We start from the raw sequence: 20,241 nt of genomic DNA, 5'->3' as shown, positions 1-20,241 counted from the left end.
AACTTAATGTCTAATTAGAACTTCTATGATGTCCCAGATTTGGTTGAATTTCTATACTTCATATATATTTTCATTTCTTTCCTTAATTTTTCTCTTTATACTCGTATAAGTAAAATGCTTTCTAAACTAAAAATCATTGAAATAATAATGATTGAAATTAGATTCCTTCCGCTTAGAAACAAATTACTCCTACTTGAATTAGAAGCTTAAAAAAAAAAACTTTATGTGGTTAAATTGATTCACCAATGCATATAATATTAATTTCACTAATATTCTCTAAACATCTTTCCCTTACTAGGAAAATATCAAATGTCACATCTTGTAACTTGAAGGTACTAATATTGAGAAAACTTTATTGATTGATAGATTGCAGTTAAGTAACACTCTCCTCCAAAAGAAAATAAGTAAGTTGGACTGCATTATTTCAAACCTCATCACATTCAACGATACTCTATTCCCTTTACCCAACACTATATAACTTCTCTTTCATTACATTGATCATTGAACTCTCGTGATATATATTCCAGCATTCAAACAGTTCTCAATCCGATTTTCTACTACATTTCAGTAAAGTCTAAATCAATACAATATCCCCAACTTAAGAAAATCCGAAGTACAATTAAAATGTGTGAATTATCTATAAATGAAATGAAAAAATGAAGTTCATCTCTTTCGCTTATAATCATAGCCTGCAAAGAAATTCAGATGGATTAACTCCATGAAAGTTTATCACTTATAATTTTTGAAAGATTTTCATAACTCAAAATCTCAAATGATAGCACAAAATCTAGAACCATAATAAACATCAGTATTGTTATTACAAACAAAATTACACATATAAGTTCAAGTTAGAGAACACTCTTAGAGGAACAACAACTTAGATCAACTTCGGAGGAGTCTTTGATACTATCGTAAATCTCTTGTAACCTTTTGTAAAGTCGGATATTTTATTGAATTTTCTTTTCACCATGTCAATAGATCAAAATCGTTCAGCCTTGCCAATACTGGCACATCTAAAAAACCATCGAACTCTGTTTTTACTTGATCGGCAGTAATAGAAAGGCTAACAAATGTATCAAAACCATCCATGCGAGAATGTTTCCAACAGTAGTAGATGACTCTGATTGTAAAGATGATAAAGACAAAGATGTATTTTCTGTTGAACGATGTGGTCTCTTGTACTCTTTGAGAAACTTATGACAAATTGCTCTAACCTTATCAACCTCTTCTTGCGCTTCATCTCCAATGATTAAAGGAAAATAGTATTCAACTAGTTTTATCTTGTATCTAGGATCCAATAAAGTTGCAACAACTACAATTCCATGCATGCCACTCCAATATTTATCAAATTTTTCCTTCATGCTTGACGCCACATTTGACTTCATCTCAAGATGTTGTGCTCCAATCACGAATTGCCAACTTTATATCACAAATATTGGGAAAATACAAATTGGCAGTAGGATAATTTATACCTCCAACTTATCACAAATCTCTGTAGCCAATTCCCAATCACTCTCATTAGGTACACTTTTGTAATGAGGCTCTCTTTGCCTTAGACGAGGAAAAAGTTCTTTGTAAAGCAAAGCAGTATGAATCATTACATACGTGGAGTTCCATCGAGTCTTGTAATCCAACACTAACTTTTTTCACAAGGGATTTTCACTTGTCGTGCAACTGCCTCAAATGTTTCAACTTTTTTTGGTGTTTTTGACCAATACGAAACACTATCGCGGATTCTCTCAACACTCGGGCTAATAATATCCAAACCATCCTTTACTATCAAGTTCAATATGTGTGCACAACACCACAAGTGGAATAATTCACCATTCAACAATAAAGAACCAAGAGAAAGCTTATCTAACATAATGTTAATCATAGCGTCATTCATGGTGCAATTATCAACAGTCAATGTGGACAATTTCTGTTCAATATTCCAATCAATAGACAATCCATTAACGCAATAAACAGTGACTCAGTAGTGTGGGGACAAGAGACATATATAAATCTGTATGGATATGAAAAAAATTCGAAAGATAACATAAAATTTCAGAAGATATACGAGAGTAGCTTAAAGTCTATTTTATAAAATTATTGTACCTCAAAATTTGGCTTTGAAGCCTCCAAGAAATAATGTACGGTAATAGCCATAAATCCCTTCTTTTGATTAGATGTCCACATATTAGTAGTGACTACTATTCTACTATTGGTCCCCTCTAACAAACCCATTACTTTTGTTCTCTCATAATCATAAATTTTCAAGATATCCTTGATTGTACTACGAGAAAAAACTTTAAATAATGGTTGAATTGTATTACAAAAACATTCTAAACCCAGATTGCTCAACCATTGAAAGAGGATATTCATGTAGGATGATCATATTTTCTAGTTCGGTCTTACCTTTCTCTTGATCAAAATTAAATGCCCCCATTGCAATCCTACCACTAGGTTCTTTAAATTGATTCAAAAACATCTATTTGACATCCTTCTGACCTCGAAGAGAACATCTTTTTAAATGAGCATGTAAATGACTTGTCCCCCCATTTTTGACTCACCCCTAACTGTTTGCTGCATTGTGAGCAAATTGCTTTGGACACGTTATTAAGTTTCTGTAGCTTGAAATTCTACCACACTGAAGAGGTCAATTTTCTTTTTTCTAATTTCCTCGGTTGTCTATTCATCATCACCTAAATCTATATGAGTGGGATTTGCATTTACCTCACTTCGACTTTGTGAAGTAACTGGTGTGTTTGTTGATATATCCTCTCGAATGCCAGTAGCAATATCTCCAACTTGAATTGAAGCAGAAGCACTTTGAACTAAAGTCGAGGAAGTACGAACGGAAGACGCCAACCCATGGCAAGACATCTAATTACAAGAAAAATAAACAAATCAACAAACTCAGGCATTCATTGGTTCTCCATTAGATAGAAAATGTGTTCGCGAAATTATTTCTTTCGATTTTAAACTACCGCAAGTGTACGGTTCGTTAACAAGTAATAAAGTGGATTCAATGAGTCCGAATATCGTCCCACAGAGATTGATTAGTTTAAATTTTATCTACCTTAGCCGTAACCAAAACTAAATTACCAAAGTGGATGTAGACCTAATTGAACCTCAATTATGCAATTTTTTTTCTTATGATTATATTGAAATTAACATGCAAAACAATAAATTAAACTCGAGAATGAAATCTAAAAGTTGAGAATGCACTTGTTATAATTATTGGGAATGAAATACACTAGGATCACGAATTCCCATGCAATTATCACTTTAAATCCTAGTTTCACAATATGACAACACAATTCGATTTTGACGAATCAATGTTCCTAAATCTATCCAATACTCTCTCTCGAGATGTATCAAACCTACCTCTACATACCACTGGTCTATATTTCTATGACAAGAGCATATGTAAAAATGCATGCAATTTTATGAACATTTAAAGATTCACATAGAGCATAGCGTTATTTTTCTATCTACTATCGGACCCTACGATGATTTATACTATGTCAAATCTATTCCAATTCTCTCGAATGCAAGAATAAATCATTTTAATTCACACAATTACGAGCTTTTAATTGCGGAAACATTTAATTGCATATAAATTATTCGACATAATAGAAATTGTCTCTTATATCAAATTGCAAAACTAGAATACTAAAATTCAAATCACATGGTTCATCGATCTCCTAGCATAAATAAATCTAGCCTAGCATGCTCAAAATAACAAAATACATCAAAGTTTGTATATAAAACATCACCGGGTTATAAAATTTGAATAAATCTTGAAGTTCTTCGTGTCAATTTTTGTTCTTGCGCTCAAATCCTCTTCAAGAGTTGTTTTTCGGCCTCTAATTACGTTCTAGGCATCTCTGAAATGTTTTTGATATTTATACCCCGCGGAAAATTAGGTTACCATAGGTATTTCAATCGTATAAGGAAAGAAAATTTTCGCACTGAATTTGTACCATGTGACCGCATGGTTATCCTCTTTTTTCATCTTTAATCCCTGCATCACTTCGTGCGGCCGCACGACTTTTCTACCATGTGACCGCATGGTAGAATTTATCTTTCAGTTCTTGCAATTTGGTCCCTTCACTTTAAATCTTCCACTTTTTTACATCTTTTCTTCATTCTTCACATTCCATCATCCCAAAATGTCATCAATTCGTATTTGGCCCACTCAATTTCTTGATTTGTTCATCGGGTCAACTTTTGAGTAATTGCATCTTGATCCTTGAACTTTCACTGTGTCATTTTAGTCCTTTTTCGCGTCTTTTCTCGTGTATTTCACCATGTCCATCGGTGTTACCTACAATTCACAAATATAATGAAATTAAGTCACAATTCAATCATTTTATTCATAATTAAATCATGTTTGTGACCTAAATAAGTGTGCAAAATCACACTTATCAAAATGCTATGATTATTTTTAAGAAAAATCAAATAGAAAAGTAATCCCATTCAATTAAATCAACTAGCAAACATAAAGATAAAATCCCTTTTCCTTTTTGTCAAATAAACAATTCAACAAACTCCAAAACTCAGGCATTCATTTGTTGTCCATTAGACAGAAAATGCTATCATTATTGTAAATTCAATCAAATGACTCACATGCATGCACTCAAGACCTTTATTGCCTTTGAACCGCTTTCCTTAAACATATTGAAGCTGTTTTGTACTCTTTCCTTAAACAGGAAATTAATTGTGCTATCACGGATGACAAAATTTGTGGTTTAAGACAATGATTCCTTATGACAGCAAAATGGTCCCCAAAAGTCATCAAAATGAGAGAAATTAAAGTCATTGATCTCTAAAGCAACAAACAATTGTAAAAAATTGAAAATTCTGGATATACTTTGGCCAAAACTTATCTAGCCATGCATGAAAAATAAAAGACAAATATGTAGGATGATTATTATTATTATTATTATTATTATTATTATTATTATTTTTTTTTTTTTTTTTTTTTTTTTTTTTTTTTTTTTTTTTTTTTTTTTTTGGTTAGTGGTTAAGTTTCTTTACAATCTTGACCCCCCCCGAAGGAGAAAATGGTAATGTGTCTGGTAAGGAACAAAAGGTAGATTATAAATTACTTCCAAATAAATAAATGTTCTATGTTCAAAATGAAATAGAATTGCAGAAAATTTGTCATAATTAGTCATCCAGGAGATCATTATGCGAGACAAAACTACTTCCACCTGTGCGAAATTCACATAATGGCCTTCATGAATCACATGCGTGCACCAGGACCTTTCATATAAAACGAACCCTTTGATGCGATTATGGGTATCAGATATGGCCTTTTTTTGTAGGTATCAGACATGGCCTTCATGACTGTCAATTTTAACCATTTAATTAAAGAAGGGACAGAGTCACAAAATGAGATTGAAGAGTGATAGAAAGAGAAGAGAAGGCAGCAAAACCACAAATCCCATTTCAAAGGACATCGAAAAATAACAACAAATTCAAATAGACAAATACAAATTATCGAAAGAGGAGATGAGAAGCTCACTAGTGGCAGAAGTAATGGACGAAAAGGTTTGGACTAAAGGAGAGAAATACACAGTGTGAAGCCTGAAGGTCGAAGGAGAAGAAAATATTGGGGATGGGCGGACGGCAGTTGGCAGACCCAAATGTTGAGATTTCAATTGTCCAATCCAATGTTTGTGTCTTTGTGGTAGGGTTACTGGGTTAGAGTTCAAGGTTGGGTTTAAATATAATTGCTTTATTGGACTCAACGGTTGTTAAGGGGTCAAAATTTTGGGCCAGAGAAATTAACATAGAAAGAAATGAAAAAATAATGGAAAGCCAAATTATTATTAATTTATTATTTTTTCTAATGGTTAATCAATTCGGTTCGGGGCAATGGCGTAAATGCCATACTCGTCCTACCTCGAATCGGTTCATTAAAATCTAATATCATATCCGTCCCATTGCACTATCGGTTTGATTTCGCCCCATTTGGTTCGGTTAACCTTGGTTTTCGATTTTGATGGTTCAAATTGCCATCCCTACACTAGACTTCTTGATCTACCTTTGGCAGCCCAGAAGATCTGTTGTCTTTTTCGAGCCTCCTAATCTTAAACTGATTACCTCTTCCTAGTGGAACTTTTAAGAACCTCTTATTTTGGTGCTTTTCCTATACTTGAAGTTTACCTCTCTCAATCCCCAATGAGAAAGTCCCTTCCTCAATGAATTAAAGAAGCCAAGTGTTTTGGATTACAAAGTTGTGATGTTTTCCCAAAACTAGGCTGCTGGATATCAAGAATGAATGATTGATTCCACCAATTAAACAGTGTTCTTGGATCTCTCAAAGATAATATGAAAGTGTTTCTCAATGATAGCACAATGTAGCAATCTCTGAAAAATTGTCCATGACTTCGTATTTGTAGTTGGGACGAATAGGTTTCATGGGTCGCGTAAAACTCTTTAAATGGCGATCTATGGTTTTGCCAGATACAACTGTCTCTCGAGCTAGTAGCTAGCGACTGCTGAGCAGTCGTCAGTATTTTCATCATAACGTTCTCTTTCGATCTTCGATTGAGGTGATTCAAAATGCATTGGAAAACTAATTCAAAAGGCTACAAACCTTCTAGGCATAACTTTGTCCAAATTCTACTATTTTTTATGTGAAAAATGCGTTGCAAGTTTCGCCTGAGCATTTGTATTGTATTCCAATGATCATTTGTGATCTTCTTGGATATCTTGGACTCCTTCAAGGACTATACTACCAACTACAAAAGATTTTTTGACTTTTACAACTCTTTTACATTAATTTATTTGTCTAAAGAATTGTTAATACACTAGAAATTAAACCTAACAAGTTGAATTAACACTTGTAGAAGTTTCATCTTAATATAAAAAGATCAAAATCACATGATTGGTTCCATTCATCTACAATCCAAATGGGCAAGCAACGAGGAAATTTTGCTTAGTTGTTTTTGAATTTATTTTTTTATTTTGATTTTATGATAATATTTGAGACGTTTCTATTCTTTTTCAATAGTTGATTATTTACTCGTAGCATGAGGTTTGGATGTTTTCCTTAGGAATTTATCAATTTATATTGTGTTTTGAGTTTAAGTTTAATCTTGTGATACATTAATACTGTGTTATTGAATCACGATATTTTTGTAACTCATTATCTAATGAGACTCGATATTGAACAATCATGGTAGAAAGAACTGTGTAATTAATTAATTATGAATTGATGAGGTCAATAGATTTTGACTCCACTCACCTCTATGTAGACATGCTCGTGCACACTTGGAGCAATTGCTAGTAGCACATGACCTTCTTCGGTGGTGGGGGAGGTGATTGAGAGAACTTCGACGGTCAATAGAACGAGTATATTTGGATGGGGATAGTTGGAAGACGTAAGCTACATTACTGTATTGGCACCGAGGGTTTTCAAGATAATAGAAACGAGAGAGAGCAATCTTACCTTAAGTATGTAAATTGCATTATTTTCAAATGATACTAAGTATAAACTTTTATAATAGAAGATGAGAAATAACTACAGTTGGGTAAAGAGACAAATGACCTCATCCTGATGGTTGAGGTGCTCTTCCTAGTTATCACCCCCGTCAATCAAAGGCTAAGTAACATTTAATATCTTTGAAAAGTAGCCATTATAGAGCTTGGGTCTGACCTTTGATTTATAGACCGATAATTTGACATTTTAGGTGCCCACCAAAAAGATGTCACATAAATCAATCGTAGGATGATCTCGTAAAAAATTATATTGGAAGAGTGAAGTAAGGTGTTTCTATCAACAAGAGGGGATCCCTATTGCAGCAGGTCTGACACCCGTACATGACACCTCAGCGGAAGTGTTGCATCATAAAATTTTTCACTCACTGCCCTTGACTGGCCATTATTTTCACCACAGAATTTCATTATCTTTTATATGGGTAATGTGGCAATATAATTCAGTAAACAACACTTTATTTTCCTCAACAATAGACTGAAAAAATTCCACCCTCTAGATTCGAGAAGATGTATAGCCATCGCAGAGTCTACTTCCACCCATGCACATCTCTTATTTCAAACTTTACCAATCTTGAAACCTTTTACCCTTAATTCTGCTTCAAGTTTAGTGTAATAACCATAAGATTCAAAGAATTCAAAATCAGGTTTAACTCTTTAAGCTGGGATATCGACAGTGTTGGGGGCTTTTATAAAAACTGTGAAACAGCTTGTTGCTCCAGTTTCCTGCTTGTGGAAATGATGAACCACGTGTTTTGCTACCTTTGTCATCTTCCAAATAGAATCCTACTTTGCTTGTTTGGTTAATATATGAGGCACAAAGTAGTCTTGACCACCAAGTTGAAGAAAAAGGTAGTCGTAGACGGGGACTATAATTTGACTCAGAAGCATATTATTGTGTCAATGTTTCTCCATACATTATTTACCCATATAAAGCTAGTTATGCACTGGAGTCTGGATGTGCAAATATGCCTTCAAGTTATAGATAAATTTGTTGTTGCGTCCAATAGTGTATAAATAGTTTCATACTTTCGCTTTGATCCACCCGACTATTGACAATAGAAATCGAATAAATAAATTCCTCTCACCTGGCCAGAGTTTTCGCCTCTAAACTCACTAATTTTGATGTTAAAACTAGAACAAAAGGAGAAATGACTATTTTTAGAATTTGCACGCCTCTGAACTCACTAATTTTGATGTTAAAACTAGAACAAAAGGAGAAATGACTATTTTTAGAATTTGCACGCTTCTCTTCTCTTAGGCGGGAGTATTTATAAATTTTTCTCTTGGTCTTGGGGTTATTTAGTCATTTTGAATAAGTGACAGGTGGCGTCTCTTTATGGACTAACTTGTAACTAATTTTATTAGAGTATCTCATTTTATCGATTGACTTACGTGTCTCAATAACAATTTTTAGCTAGTCTGAATGGGAAAAAGGATACCCCATCTTAAGCAAGTACTTTTTGTTCTTGTTCACCCATGTGTTACTTAAGCTTTGCAATTGGAGGAAAATGCTCGTTCTTGATTTAATCAATATGATTGTTAGAACCATCTCCACTCTAAACCGAATTTCATCATTTTGTTGGATTAAATGGTTGGGAATGAATATCAAATTAACAAAAATCGGATGGACATATACTGGATTGACACCTACCGTACTGGATTTACACATATCATATAAGCAACATATCGAATTTAAATTTACCGTATATGTAACTTACCGTATATACAGCTTACCATATTTGCACACACCGGTCTTGCACATATTGTATATGCATTGAAGATTAAATTGCAATAAATTGAACAAATTAATCTAGTTGGGCAAAATAAAGCAGATTAAATTTTAATAAAACAGAACAAGTAAACTAATAAGTCAAAAGCAAGAAAATTTTTTTTAACCGAGACTTGTGTGAACACATTTTCCTTAAAACAGACTCGCCTCCTCACCGTAGGTGCTTGAGGATTAAATCTAACGTCTGTCTTCTGGGATACAACAGATGAATAGTAGGATTTGAACACATCAAATACTACTCTATAGAATTGAACTTATTTTTGGACAATATCATCGATTGCGTGACTATGAAGTATGCAAAAACTGTGTTATGTAAATATGTGTAGAACTGTATCCTGTATAATTTTTCTCTTGTTTTTCTTCTTGTGTAGAATTATTAGAAATCGGGTTGCTTATATAAGCTCCACACCATGAATATCATTAACTTGTATATAATAAAAATGAATATTGTAGTTTCAACAGTTTTGAAATTCAAACGGTGAGTTAGAGGGAAAAAAATTAGCAGAACGCAAGCTCTTCTAAGGGGCTAATTTTCAAGCCCAAAGCTTATTTCGGTTCGATTTGCCCTTTTGGCGAGCATATAGAGAGAGCCTTTATGCTACATATGATTATACAATTCCAAAGTGCAATTCTATTTAAGGTAATATTTGTTCTCATAATTTTTCTATGTGAGACAATCTTAAATGGTTTCCCTCCAACAACATAAACTCCTTTTAATTGACACACGTTGAGCTCCAATATCTTATTCACCGGAACATCATTTTTGGCAAGTAAATACATGGTTTCGATGTTCTCACGGAGGAAAACACAAACTTCCAAAATAATCAATCGGGTGTCACTCAAATTTTGTGCCAAAGTTAGCCACTCAACCCATTTTTTTTCAATACATTTCACATGTATTAATTAATGGGGAGTGCAAAATGTGCCTCTACGACCCCATTGTCCACATCTTTGCCTGCGCAGGCCGTCCAAGCCACCACCCCTGCACCTAACGACGCCGTTTTCAATACAATCAATAGCTGCATTTGAAAAGAATCTTGAATGTGGTTCCATGACAAACTTGCGTGAATATTCATTGTAATATATGCTTTACTTAAATAGACAACCCATTGGAAAAAAGTGAGAATGGAAGATGCTTTGAACGTACGTAGTAAAAATTACTCTCACAGTCAACACGAAAGGAAAATAATACAAGCAATTACGACTTCTCTTCTAATTACCAAAAAGAATATTAGAAGAAGAAAAAAAGTAAAACCTATTTAATTTGTGGGTTCTATGCATTTTAATAAATTTATTGGTAGAGTGCAATTAAATTCCCACCTTTATTGTAGATGATGGGCTTATAAGAGATTGAGTTACTTCACTTAATAAGTTAATATTTTAGTGAAATCTTAGTTCTTTAAAACAAGCGGAATCAGAGATCTCGAACTACAACCGAACACAGGTGTTGAGTCTTGAATTAGATCGTAATGGCCGTTAAAAAAAAACAAAAAAATACCCAAAAATAAAAAATAAAAAATTGTGGTTGATTCTCATGCACAACTAGGTTAACCTTCCTTTTATTTTTATTTATTTTTGGATGCTTACGATTATTTATTATGCTTTGTTGTCTCTAGAAGGGTACTGCCAAGCAATCAAGAAGAAGACTTTAGGTTGAAAAAAAGAAAGAAAAAGGAGAGAATAATTTTAGTATTGTAAGAATAAGAACCTCCTTTTGCGTGTGTGAATAGTTGAGCGACATACCCTTTGTAAAATTGACGCTGAAACATTTCTTTTTCTTATTCCAAGTGGCTTGCTCCCATTGTCATTTTCCTTGCTTTAGCCCTTTATATATACAGAAGAGTGAATACATAATCCTCACATTCGTCAGATTAATTAATTTTTTGAACAAAAAAACCTTCATACACATTTCTTCTTTCTAATATTTTTGAGCTCTTTAATCAATTGCGTGGAAATGCCTCCGAAAAATCCACACCACGAAGGAAACAACAATATAGAGCTTGACCAGGTTCGTTATGATCTTCATCTTCTTCTTTGAATGCTCTAATTTTTTCCCTTTTCTATCGCAAATTCATTCATTAACGCCAACTCCAAATATGTTGTTAACAAGACTTAATTTTTTCCTTGTTTGCTTCCATCCATGATGATGATGAATTAGATTAAATGAGATATATAGATTGTACTACATCATAGTAATTTTCTTGTGTACAGAGCGAAAAAGAGATTAAAATTCAACCAGAAGATCTCAACATTATTTGGGGCGAAGACAATCGCTACTGGAACATAAAGCCGTGAGTTAGAGACGTGAAATATTTATTTATTTAATTCATATGCAAGGAGTTCTATAGAACTAGAAATTATCTATTGAATTTTAATGCAGTGGTAAGGCAGAATTATTGCAAGTTTGTTGGCTTGAGGTGACTGGTTCCGTTCGTTGCATCGACCCGAAGAAATCGTACAGAGTCAGTTTCAATGTATCGTTTATGACGGACGCATTTGGTTGGGGGGTTCATCCTCTCTATCTTATGTTAAAGGCTGGAAAAGATGGAAAAGTTGAATGGAAAAAAATTGAAATTAAAGAGGCAAACGAGAGTGTGAACATCACTGGAGATTCAAAGGCACAAACAGATTCAACTGGTGACTCAAGGCTTTATTTTGGTTTGTATGAAGTTTGGAGTGGCAAATGGAAAGGGGGTTTGGAAATTCATCACGTAATCGTCAAAGAAGTCCAATAAAAACATTTATACACAAATTGGTCTATACGTTTGTCATAGAATAAGATGATACTCTATATTCATAAATAAATTTCTTCCATATATTCAAGAAGAATTGTTGCAATATTGTCTATTGATGTAATCTTCAATTTTTCTTGTTTTTTAGTAATAAAAAAGCTGTGTTGTAATTTCCTAGGTTTCCTCTTTTCTTTCCTTCTTAATTGGATTTTTTTTTCTTCTTTTTTTTCTTTAATAATTTGAGCTGCAATCTTATTTCTTAAAACAATTTCATCATGTAGCCGATAGAGGAATTTGAGCTTTGACATTATAGTAAGGCGTAAGATTCTATCTTAAGAAATCAATATAATTAAGTGGAGTGGTCCAAATTCATACGGTGGATATTATTTCAGTACTATTTAACTTATGTGTAATTATTCGTTAATACATCCAAGAGGGATTGAACTTACACGAAGTATAGAGTCTCTCTCTTGGTGGTACAAAGCTTGGAGTCGAACTTTGATTTTGCACTAAATGCCCATATGGTACTATTTTAGTTGATATGGGAGGAATTATTTTATGCAAGTGGAATAATGCCGCACTCAGAGCTCATGTTTGGTCCTAGTCAAGTTCATCATGATTCTCTCTCTCATTTTTAGTCAAGATTTAAATTATTTAAGTGCTTTTGTCATCGAAATTGGACAAAATCGTAACTCGTTTAAAACGTAAAGTTGCTACAAAAGACAAATTTATTTCAACTTGCAGCCTAAATTCCAAATGGAATTCATTTCCAAATCATAGATTATGTGGATAAGTTATAGTAAGGCTATATTTGATTGCATCCCAATTTCATGGAAAATGGAAATCAAATTCCATATTTCTTTCTATAATTTATATAAGAGTAGTTGAGCACAGAGTGAAAAGATGAGACTTGATGAGAGGTATGTGAAGTTGCGTGTTGCAGTAAATTTATATCAAGCAAAGACAAACGACGTCGTTTTTTGCTCCCCCACTTTAAAAAAAAAAAAAAAATGCTACAGTGGGTAGAAAAACCAATTTCCCACCATATATGGTGGGAATTGGTTGCAAACTTCAAGACAACCAAGAATTTGAATTCCATGGAAAAAATGTATCAACACCTAAAGTTGGAAATTCCAATTCCAATTCCATCTTCCAATTTCATTTCCACCTTATCAAACACACCTTTTTTTTTTTTTGCAATGGAAACAAATTCAAAGAATTATTATAAAAAAATATTTCAATTTAAATGACAAATTTCATTTAAAACAAAGTTAAACGAATATCAAAAAATATATGATTTTCTTGAAATTTTTGTTTTTTATTTTTTTTTGTATGTGTTGGCAAATGGAAACAAATTTCATCCCCAATACCAGTAAAATATATCCCTTTAATTGACAATTTTTATGTAAAACAAAGCAAACGGAGATAAAAAAAATACTTTTATTTCAATATTTTCCACATGAAAAATTATCCAATCAAACACAATAATCTACAATTCTCAGAAAAACAATTTTTAGGCAATTTAATTCCTTGAAAATTGTTTTCAATTCTATTTTTACAATGAAAAGGCAAATTTCATCCCCAATACCAGTAAAATATATCCCTTTAATTGACAATTTTTATGTAAAACAAAGCAAACGGAGATAAAAAAAAATACTTTTATTTCAATATTTTCCACATTAAAAATTATCCAATCAAACACAATAATCTACAATTCTCAGAAAAACAATTTTTAGGCAATTTAATTTCTTGAAAATTGTTTTCAATTCTATTTTTACAATGAAACGAACACTAAGAGTCTAGTACGCGACTCTTTTACTCTTATATCATATTAAACTTTACTAAACTACGTCATTCAAAAGTTCAATGGTAATATGTAATTTTGATCTGTCTAGATATTTCGAAAACATGAGGCGACATTCACATGGAAGACTGCAAGCATAATTATTATAAAAAAAAAAAAATGATAAATGTGTTGTCCCAATAATCCACAAATCAGAACCCTATTTTTTTTTCCCTAATAAAAGAAAAAACAAAAGAGACGAAAGTGGAGAACACCTATGGATTTTATCACCAAAGTGACAAAAGGAATATAATAACTTTTTGAATTTTGAATTTGACTCTAACTAAAAACAAAAGCAGAGAATAAGATACCTTTTCAAATTGGTTAGCATCTTAGTTATGCAGCTTAACTAATTATTATTATGAACATAAGAATGTGGACTAATATATGTTATTTAGCTTAATATGCACGGATAATAGAATACTGCCTCCCTTTCCCTATTTTTTCTCAAGTCTTTCTTCACACGACTGATCGTACGAAATTCCCCAAGTGTACTGTATCATGAACAAGTAGTATAATGATGAATACGATAACATTTCCACCAGAACTATGCGTACAATCTAGTATCAATTAATGTTAACATTAATAGAATAACCAAATTGGTTTGAAGAATTTATACTAATTAACTAATTAAACTAACTATTCTATTGAGCAAATCGAAAGCTATTCTAAAAGTATGTGAGATGATTACTAAGATTTCGAATACATCTCACTAATCCATTTTAATACAATTCAATGTCATGACAATAGATAGGCATTCATGTTGATCAATATTTCTAAGTTACTTAATAATCTCTCGAGTAGAATTAAATATATTCTCTCATGTGACTTTATATCTCTATGAAAGATGTGAACATGAAAACTTACATTAAAAATACTACATCTATTGTAACCATGTAAAGCATAAGGGTATATTTTTATCTCCTTTTGGACTTTACAACGGTTGTATAAGTGTTATCTAACCTCTTCTCTCTCTAGATAATAATAAAATTCATACAACAATTCAATTTGTTGTTAATTAATTGAAAAACATTAATTTTTATAGCAATCATCCAAGAATATACATATATTGGACGTCAAAATATTTAATTTAGATTCAAAACATCATAACAATAGCTCATCCACGTCTTAGTAATTGGAAAATTAGTTTAGCAGTGCAAAATCACAAGATTTCATGTTTAATTGATAGAACATCACTCAGATTATTAATAAATTGAGAAGTAGGAGATGAATCTTAAAATTCTGAATCAATGGTTTCTTGATTAATCTTCAATATCATATTTTCTTCTTTGCCCAAGAATCAAAATTAGATCTTTAGTTGATTGAATTTTTGCAATTGCCTCTTAATTCTCTAAAAAAAATGATGAATTGGCCCCAATTTTCCTGTAATAATTCGTGAAATCTCTAGTACGGATTGTTTTCAATGGATATCCATGTTCTTGATGTATAGGTGCAATTTTAAAAAAAATAAAAGAAAAAAAAGAAAAAAAAAGTGGGATTTCAAAAAAGTTCCAATCGAATAAGGAAATTTGCTTTCGCGTTGCGTGTTGTTATATCTTTATCAAGATGTCAGTACTTTTATAATGTCATTCTCTTCCAATATTAGATTGAGATAGTTCGATATGCATTGAAAAATCAACCCAAAAGGCTACAATTATTCTTAAGATAGCAATTCTCAATTCAAATGTTTACTATGTTAAAAATGGGTCTCAACTTTTGACTGAGAATATGAAGTGGTAATGATACTTTGATTCTATTTTAATGCTTCACTCCTTATACTTCTAATTGAACCCAATTAATCCCCTATGATTGCCAATCAATATTTTGTGGTCTGAATTAACTAATGGATATTTCCAATTAGGTTCTCGAACTCCGAGTTTAATCATCTTCGCCTGTTTTTACTTATTTGTTCCAATTTCATTTTCAATTATCGGGTTTCACCATAACAAATGAAATATACAAGAGATTATATCATAATTAATCAATAAGAAATCCTAAATGTCCGTATTTATAGGCCTAGATAAGTGTATAAATTATGCTTATCAACAGCTCTCTAAAATATTTTTCACATAATGCTACTTTAATGTTATTTTCAATCTACAAATCTAAGTTGCTAGTTTATCACAAGCTACCCTAATTAAAAAAATTGGAAATTCAATTCAATTCCCTAATTTGCACATAAAATCTTTATTTAAAGAAAATATAATAGGAACAAAGATGAATAATTCAAGAATTGCTCATATGAAGGTGCAAGTAATTAAATTCACATATAAATTAGGATTGAGCTCCCCAACTTTTCATGTATTATGGTAATGAGTCTTCAACTATCAAAGTGAGATTTTGGGTCCTCAACTTACTAGAATTTATAAATTTGGATTCCACGTGACGAAAATCTATTTAAGCACTAGACTTTCAATTTAATTGGAGATAAATGTTAACTGGTTTGAAGATTTTACTCTTTAAATTCATGTCATGAAAGTCCTGTGTGATTTTAACATCAACATTAAATGTTTTGTTCACTTGGAGACTTAGTTTAACCAATTTATATAGGTTGGAATGCAAAAAATTCATTTTTGAAGGTTGAGGATCCAGATTCACACTACGAGAAAGCTTGGAGAGTCTAACCTTAATTTACCCAAAATTCAATGCTCACTTTCATGTGAAATAATGCACATGTTTGGTTTGGATAAGAATTATTGATAAAATTTTATGTAAAGTGTAGATGAAAATTGTGGATCTCATTAAATTAGACTTAAAATTAATTGTTGATCTGAGCTTAAATTTTTATCTAATTTTTTTAGCTGAACCAAGCGTGAGCTATACAATTAAGGCGTTTGACAAAGTTCTTGATAAAAGCTCTAATATATTTTGATAAATTGATGAAAAGTGTGGTTGAAAAATTGTAAATATCATGAAGTGTATGATAAAAATTGAAGTTTGACCAATTGTTATCAAACAAGTACTAATCTTATTATAAAGTTTTGAGGATTCAGTTTTACCCCTGGATTTTTAAAGAGCAATCATTGAAGCATAGATTTTTTGATTAGTGAAGTCGAGTATTTTAGTAAATGGGTGTTCACTTATTTTCTGTTTATCAAATTTATAAATTATTTATAAATATGAATAGTAAAAGAAATAATAGTGAGTTCCTAAATGTGTGAGGACAATAATGAGTTGTAGTTGTGATTGTATTGTTGAAATTAATGTTGAACTTTAGCTAAATTTAGAAACCAATATATAAAAACGCTTTAATGTATAGACAAACTTATGGTAGGATTAGTACTACACAACATTTCAAGGTTCAGAATATATGCTTCAGATGGATCATTTAGCACCCCTCCTCGAACTCTGAATATTAAACGGGAAAGTGACAATGTGACTCGACAATTGTAATTGCACTTGATAAGATAAAAATTAAAATGAATCTACTTCCAAGTAGTAGATAGAATCCAAAGAGGTTGCTGTTGACCTTTGAAAATGGCCAACATGCGTCTTTAGGAGATAGTGAACAACCACCTATTTTGTAGTATTTCTACTGTAAATATGAATGTTTGTGGAAAAAGAGGATGGAGGCAAAGGAGAGATGTATTATGTTCTTTTTTTCATTCAAAGATCCATCCCTATAAATGATACACAAATTGTCTATTTATAGTGATTAGGCCGACGTGGTCACCGTTAGATCCGAGCCACATGGCCTGATCCGAGACCCACATCAACTCTTCTTCATATTAATTACATTGACATACGTTTGACAAGAGGTCAGCTACCCTATAAATCTAGACTGACTTCTCTGACACTTAATAAATGGGCATATCGCAACAATTAATTCTGGAGATGTCCCACCTGAACCTGCCAAGGACTTTGGGTACTCTAGAGAGTTCGACAACAAGGGACGAGCAGGAATAGGAGCACCTCTACTGATCTTAGTGTGATGACCTTGGCACTTAATTGCTACTTCTCTCAGATGTTGTAGTTCTTGGATGATTACCACGTGTAAATATGGGGGGTCCACGTGGCCATTCTGTATGACTAGTAACAATAGTCCCCTAAGTCTATATATGATTATTTATGTGGTACATAGAGTTTGACTTTTTTGAAGAAAAGAAATCCATGCGGTAATGTTAGTCCCCCAAGTCAAAGTGTTTAAATATTTGTATGAGAGTTTTAGCCTTGCCAAATTTGTACGTCAATAGCCATTGGAACTGAGGCCAAAGCTCATGTGCCTTTTACATATAAGTGGCCTTTCCTTATTGTATATGGAGAGCCGAAGTTATAAATGTCTAAGCTGTTAGATGTTAAATTCGAGATGGTTTGTACCGCTGATGAAGTGGTTAAAATGTCAACCGAAGTGGTATGCTATATGAGACGGTTCAAGTAGTTTGAACTTTTTTCATCATTTATTACTACAGATTGCCATGCTGCCGTTTGGCCTTCCGAAAGGGCGGTGCCCCCTAAGTTCAATGTGTTCCACGTGTTTTGATCTGGATTGTGAAGCTGAAACGTCAGACTCATCTAATGGTCTATATGTAACCCAAATTTGGACGGTCCAGATCTTTGAGATCTAACAGTGAAAAATGCATACATTCACTTATAAAAGGCTCATTCTGCTTGAACATTCATTTGCTTGTGCAAATTGCTTTGTCTCGTGTCTCTGCAATATGGCCAAAAATTATACTTGTACTTGGTGCATTTTGAGGAGAGTTGGTGCAAAGGATTGTTTGGTTTTGGACGATCCCATGGAGAGTGCAAATTGGATGATCTTTGGGTGCAGTGTATTAGATGCTTGGAACCTTGAAAATGAAAATGAAAATGTAGCTTCAGCACAATCTTCTTTAAATGCTCTGGAACAGTGCGGAGTGTCGCCCATTGTCTTGAATAAATTATGTTGCAATAGGGTACGAATCCCATCCGAAGTACCTTGAGTGGCACTATATAGATCCCCAGGGATTGGTACCAACGTACCTCCCCTGAGTAGCTAGGCTACTTCCTTTGTCAGTGTACTAGGCAAGGTGTATAGTAGCTGTAGCTTTCAGTTTCGACATGGTCCAATAGACCTCGCAATTGTAAAGGCTGTTGTATATGGTAGACATCCCTAAAAGGGAAAGGTCCAGCGGATTATGCATATGATGTAGTGATTGTGCTTTATTATTATTATTATTATTATTATTATTATTATTATTTTGACAAGTATTTTGTAACGCTTTGTAAGTGGTTGATTGCCCTCGGTTGTAATGTGTTTGCAGTAATGAATAAATTTTTTACCTCTTTATGTAAATCCGTGTTTGGATTGAGCCCTAAATTGATATTGTTGTAGTTGGGAATATTTTGTGAAGGTTGTCTCCTTGCTGTAGTCTCCCACTCTCTCTTTTTCTTTTTTATTTGTGAAGGTTCTTAGGTTGACCTTCGTTGACATTTTCCAGTTAGTCAAGAGAAATTTGCTTATTTGGGATGTGGTCCCTTGTGGGATTTTCCCTTTTTATTTTATTCACTTAGCAGTTCAACCAAGGTAGTTTCATCTTCACATCTTCTTTGAATGGGCTTTTTTTAAAAGTACATAGTTTGGTTTGAGGCGATACATAGGGTAGCCCTCTTTGACCTATTCTGATCCTCTTCTTTGGATGGGGCTGAAGTCTTTAGCCCCTCAACAGGAGGGTCGACCTTCACCTTTCGAGCCACAACTTCCTTCGACAATATTATTCTATGAGGCTTAAACCTGACCTGCTTCGACTAGAGAAGACAGCTGGTCACATTTTTCACAGCTGCTGTTGAAGGGTCAGCTCTTATTAGTCGACGTTATAGGGCCCAGCTGTCTCTCGATTTCTGTCTCTCCACTATATCTTTTGGATGGGATAGGGAAGACAAGAAATCATTTTTCTGTGGGGCTTATGTCCTTAGTTTACTGATCTACTGTGAAGATTGGGCCATGTTAGCTGGGATCATGAAGCCCGACTTGGTATATGTCTTAGCCCCTCTTTTTGAGCTCATGTGCCTTTTACATATAAGTGGCCTTTCCTTATTGTATATGGAGAGCCGAAGTTATAAATGTCTAAGCTGTTAGATGTTAAATTCGAGATGGTTTGTACCGCTGATGAAGTGGTTAAAATGTCAACCGAAGTGGTATGCTATATGAGACGGTTCAAGTAGTTTGAACTTTTTTCATCATTTATTACTACAGATTGCCATGCTGCCATTTGGCCTTCCGAAAGGGCGGTGCCCCCTAAGTTCAATGTGTTCCACGTGTTTTGATCTGGATTGTGAAGCTGAAACGTCAGACTCATCTAATGGTCTATATGTAACCCAAATTTGGACGGTCCAGATCTTTGAGATCTAACAGTGAAAAATGCATACATCAACCGAAGTGGTATGCTATATGAGACGGTTCA

General features: G+C 33.1%; 1 protein-coding gene across 1 annotated transcript; it reads left to right on the top strand.

Annotated features, from left to right (window-relative positions):
- Positions 1-11,119: 11,119 nt before the first annotated feature.
- LOC111389084 (protein PHLOEM PROTEIN 2-LIKE A9-like) lies at positions 11,120-12,189 on the top strand. The gene is made up of 3 exons (XM_023013939.1): positions 11,120-11,291; positions 11,495-11,574; positions 11,664-12,189. The coding sequence occupies exons 1-3, from the start codon at positions 11,238-11,240 to the stop codon at positions 12,016-12,018; spliced, it is 489 nt and encodes a 162-aa protein (XP_022869707.1). The 5' UTR covers positions 11,120-11,237; the 3' UTR covers positions 12,019-12,189.
- The last annotated feature ends 8,052 nt before the right edge of the window (positions 12,190-20,241 follow it).

Source organism: Olea europaea, unplaced genomic scaffold (genome assembly GCF_002742605.1).
Source record: "Olea europaea var. sylvestris unplaced genomic scaffold, O_europaea_v1 scaffold559, whole genome shotgun sequence".
NCBI lineage: Eukaryota > Viridiplantae > Streptophyta > Magnoliopsida > Lamiales > Oleaceae > Olea > Olea europaea.
This window is presented reverse-complemented; position numbering and strand designations above follow the sequence as displayed.

Coding starts and splice junctions, on each gene's coding strand:
- LOC111389084 (XM_023013939.1), top strand. CDS start 11,238: ATGCCTCCGAAAAATCCACACCACGAAGGAAACAACAATATAGAGCTT. Junction 11,292..11,494: donor ACAATATAGAGCTTGACCAG/GTTCGTTATGAT, acceptor TCTTGTGTACAG/AGCGAAAAAGAGATTAAAAT. Junction 11,575..11,663: donor CGCTACTGGAACATAAAGCC/GTGAGTTAGAGA, acceptor ATTTTAATGCAG/TGGTAAGGCAGAATTATTGC.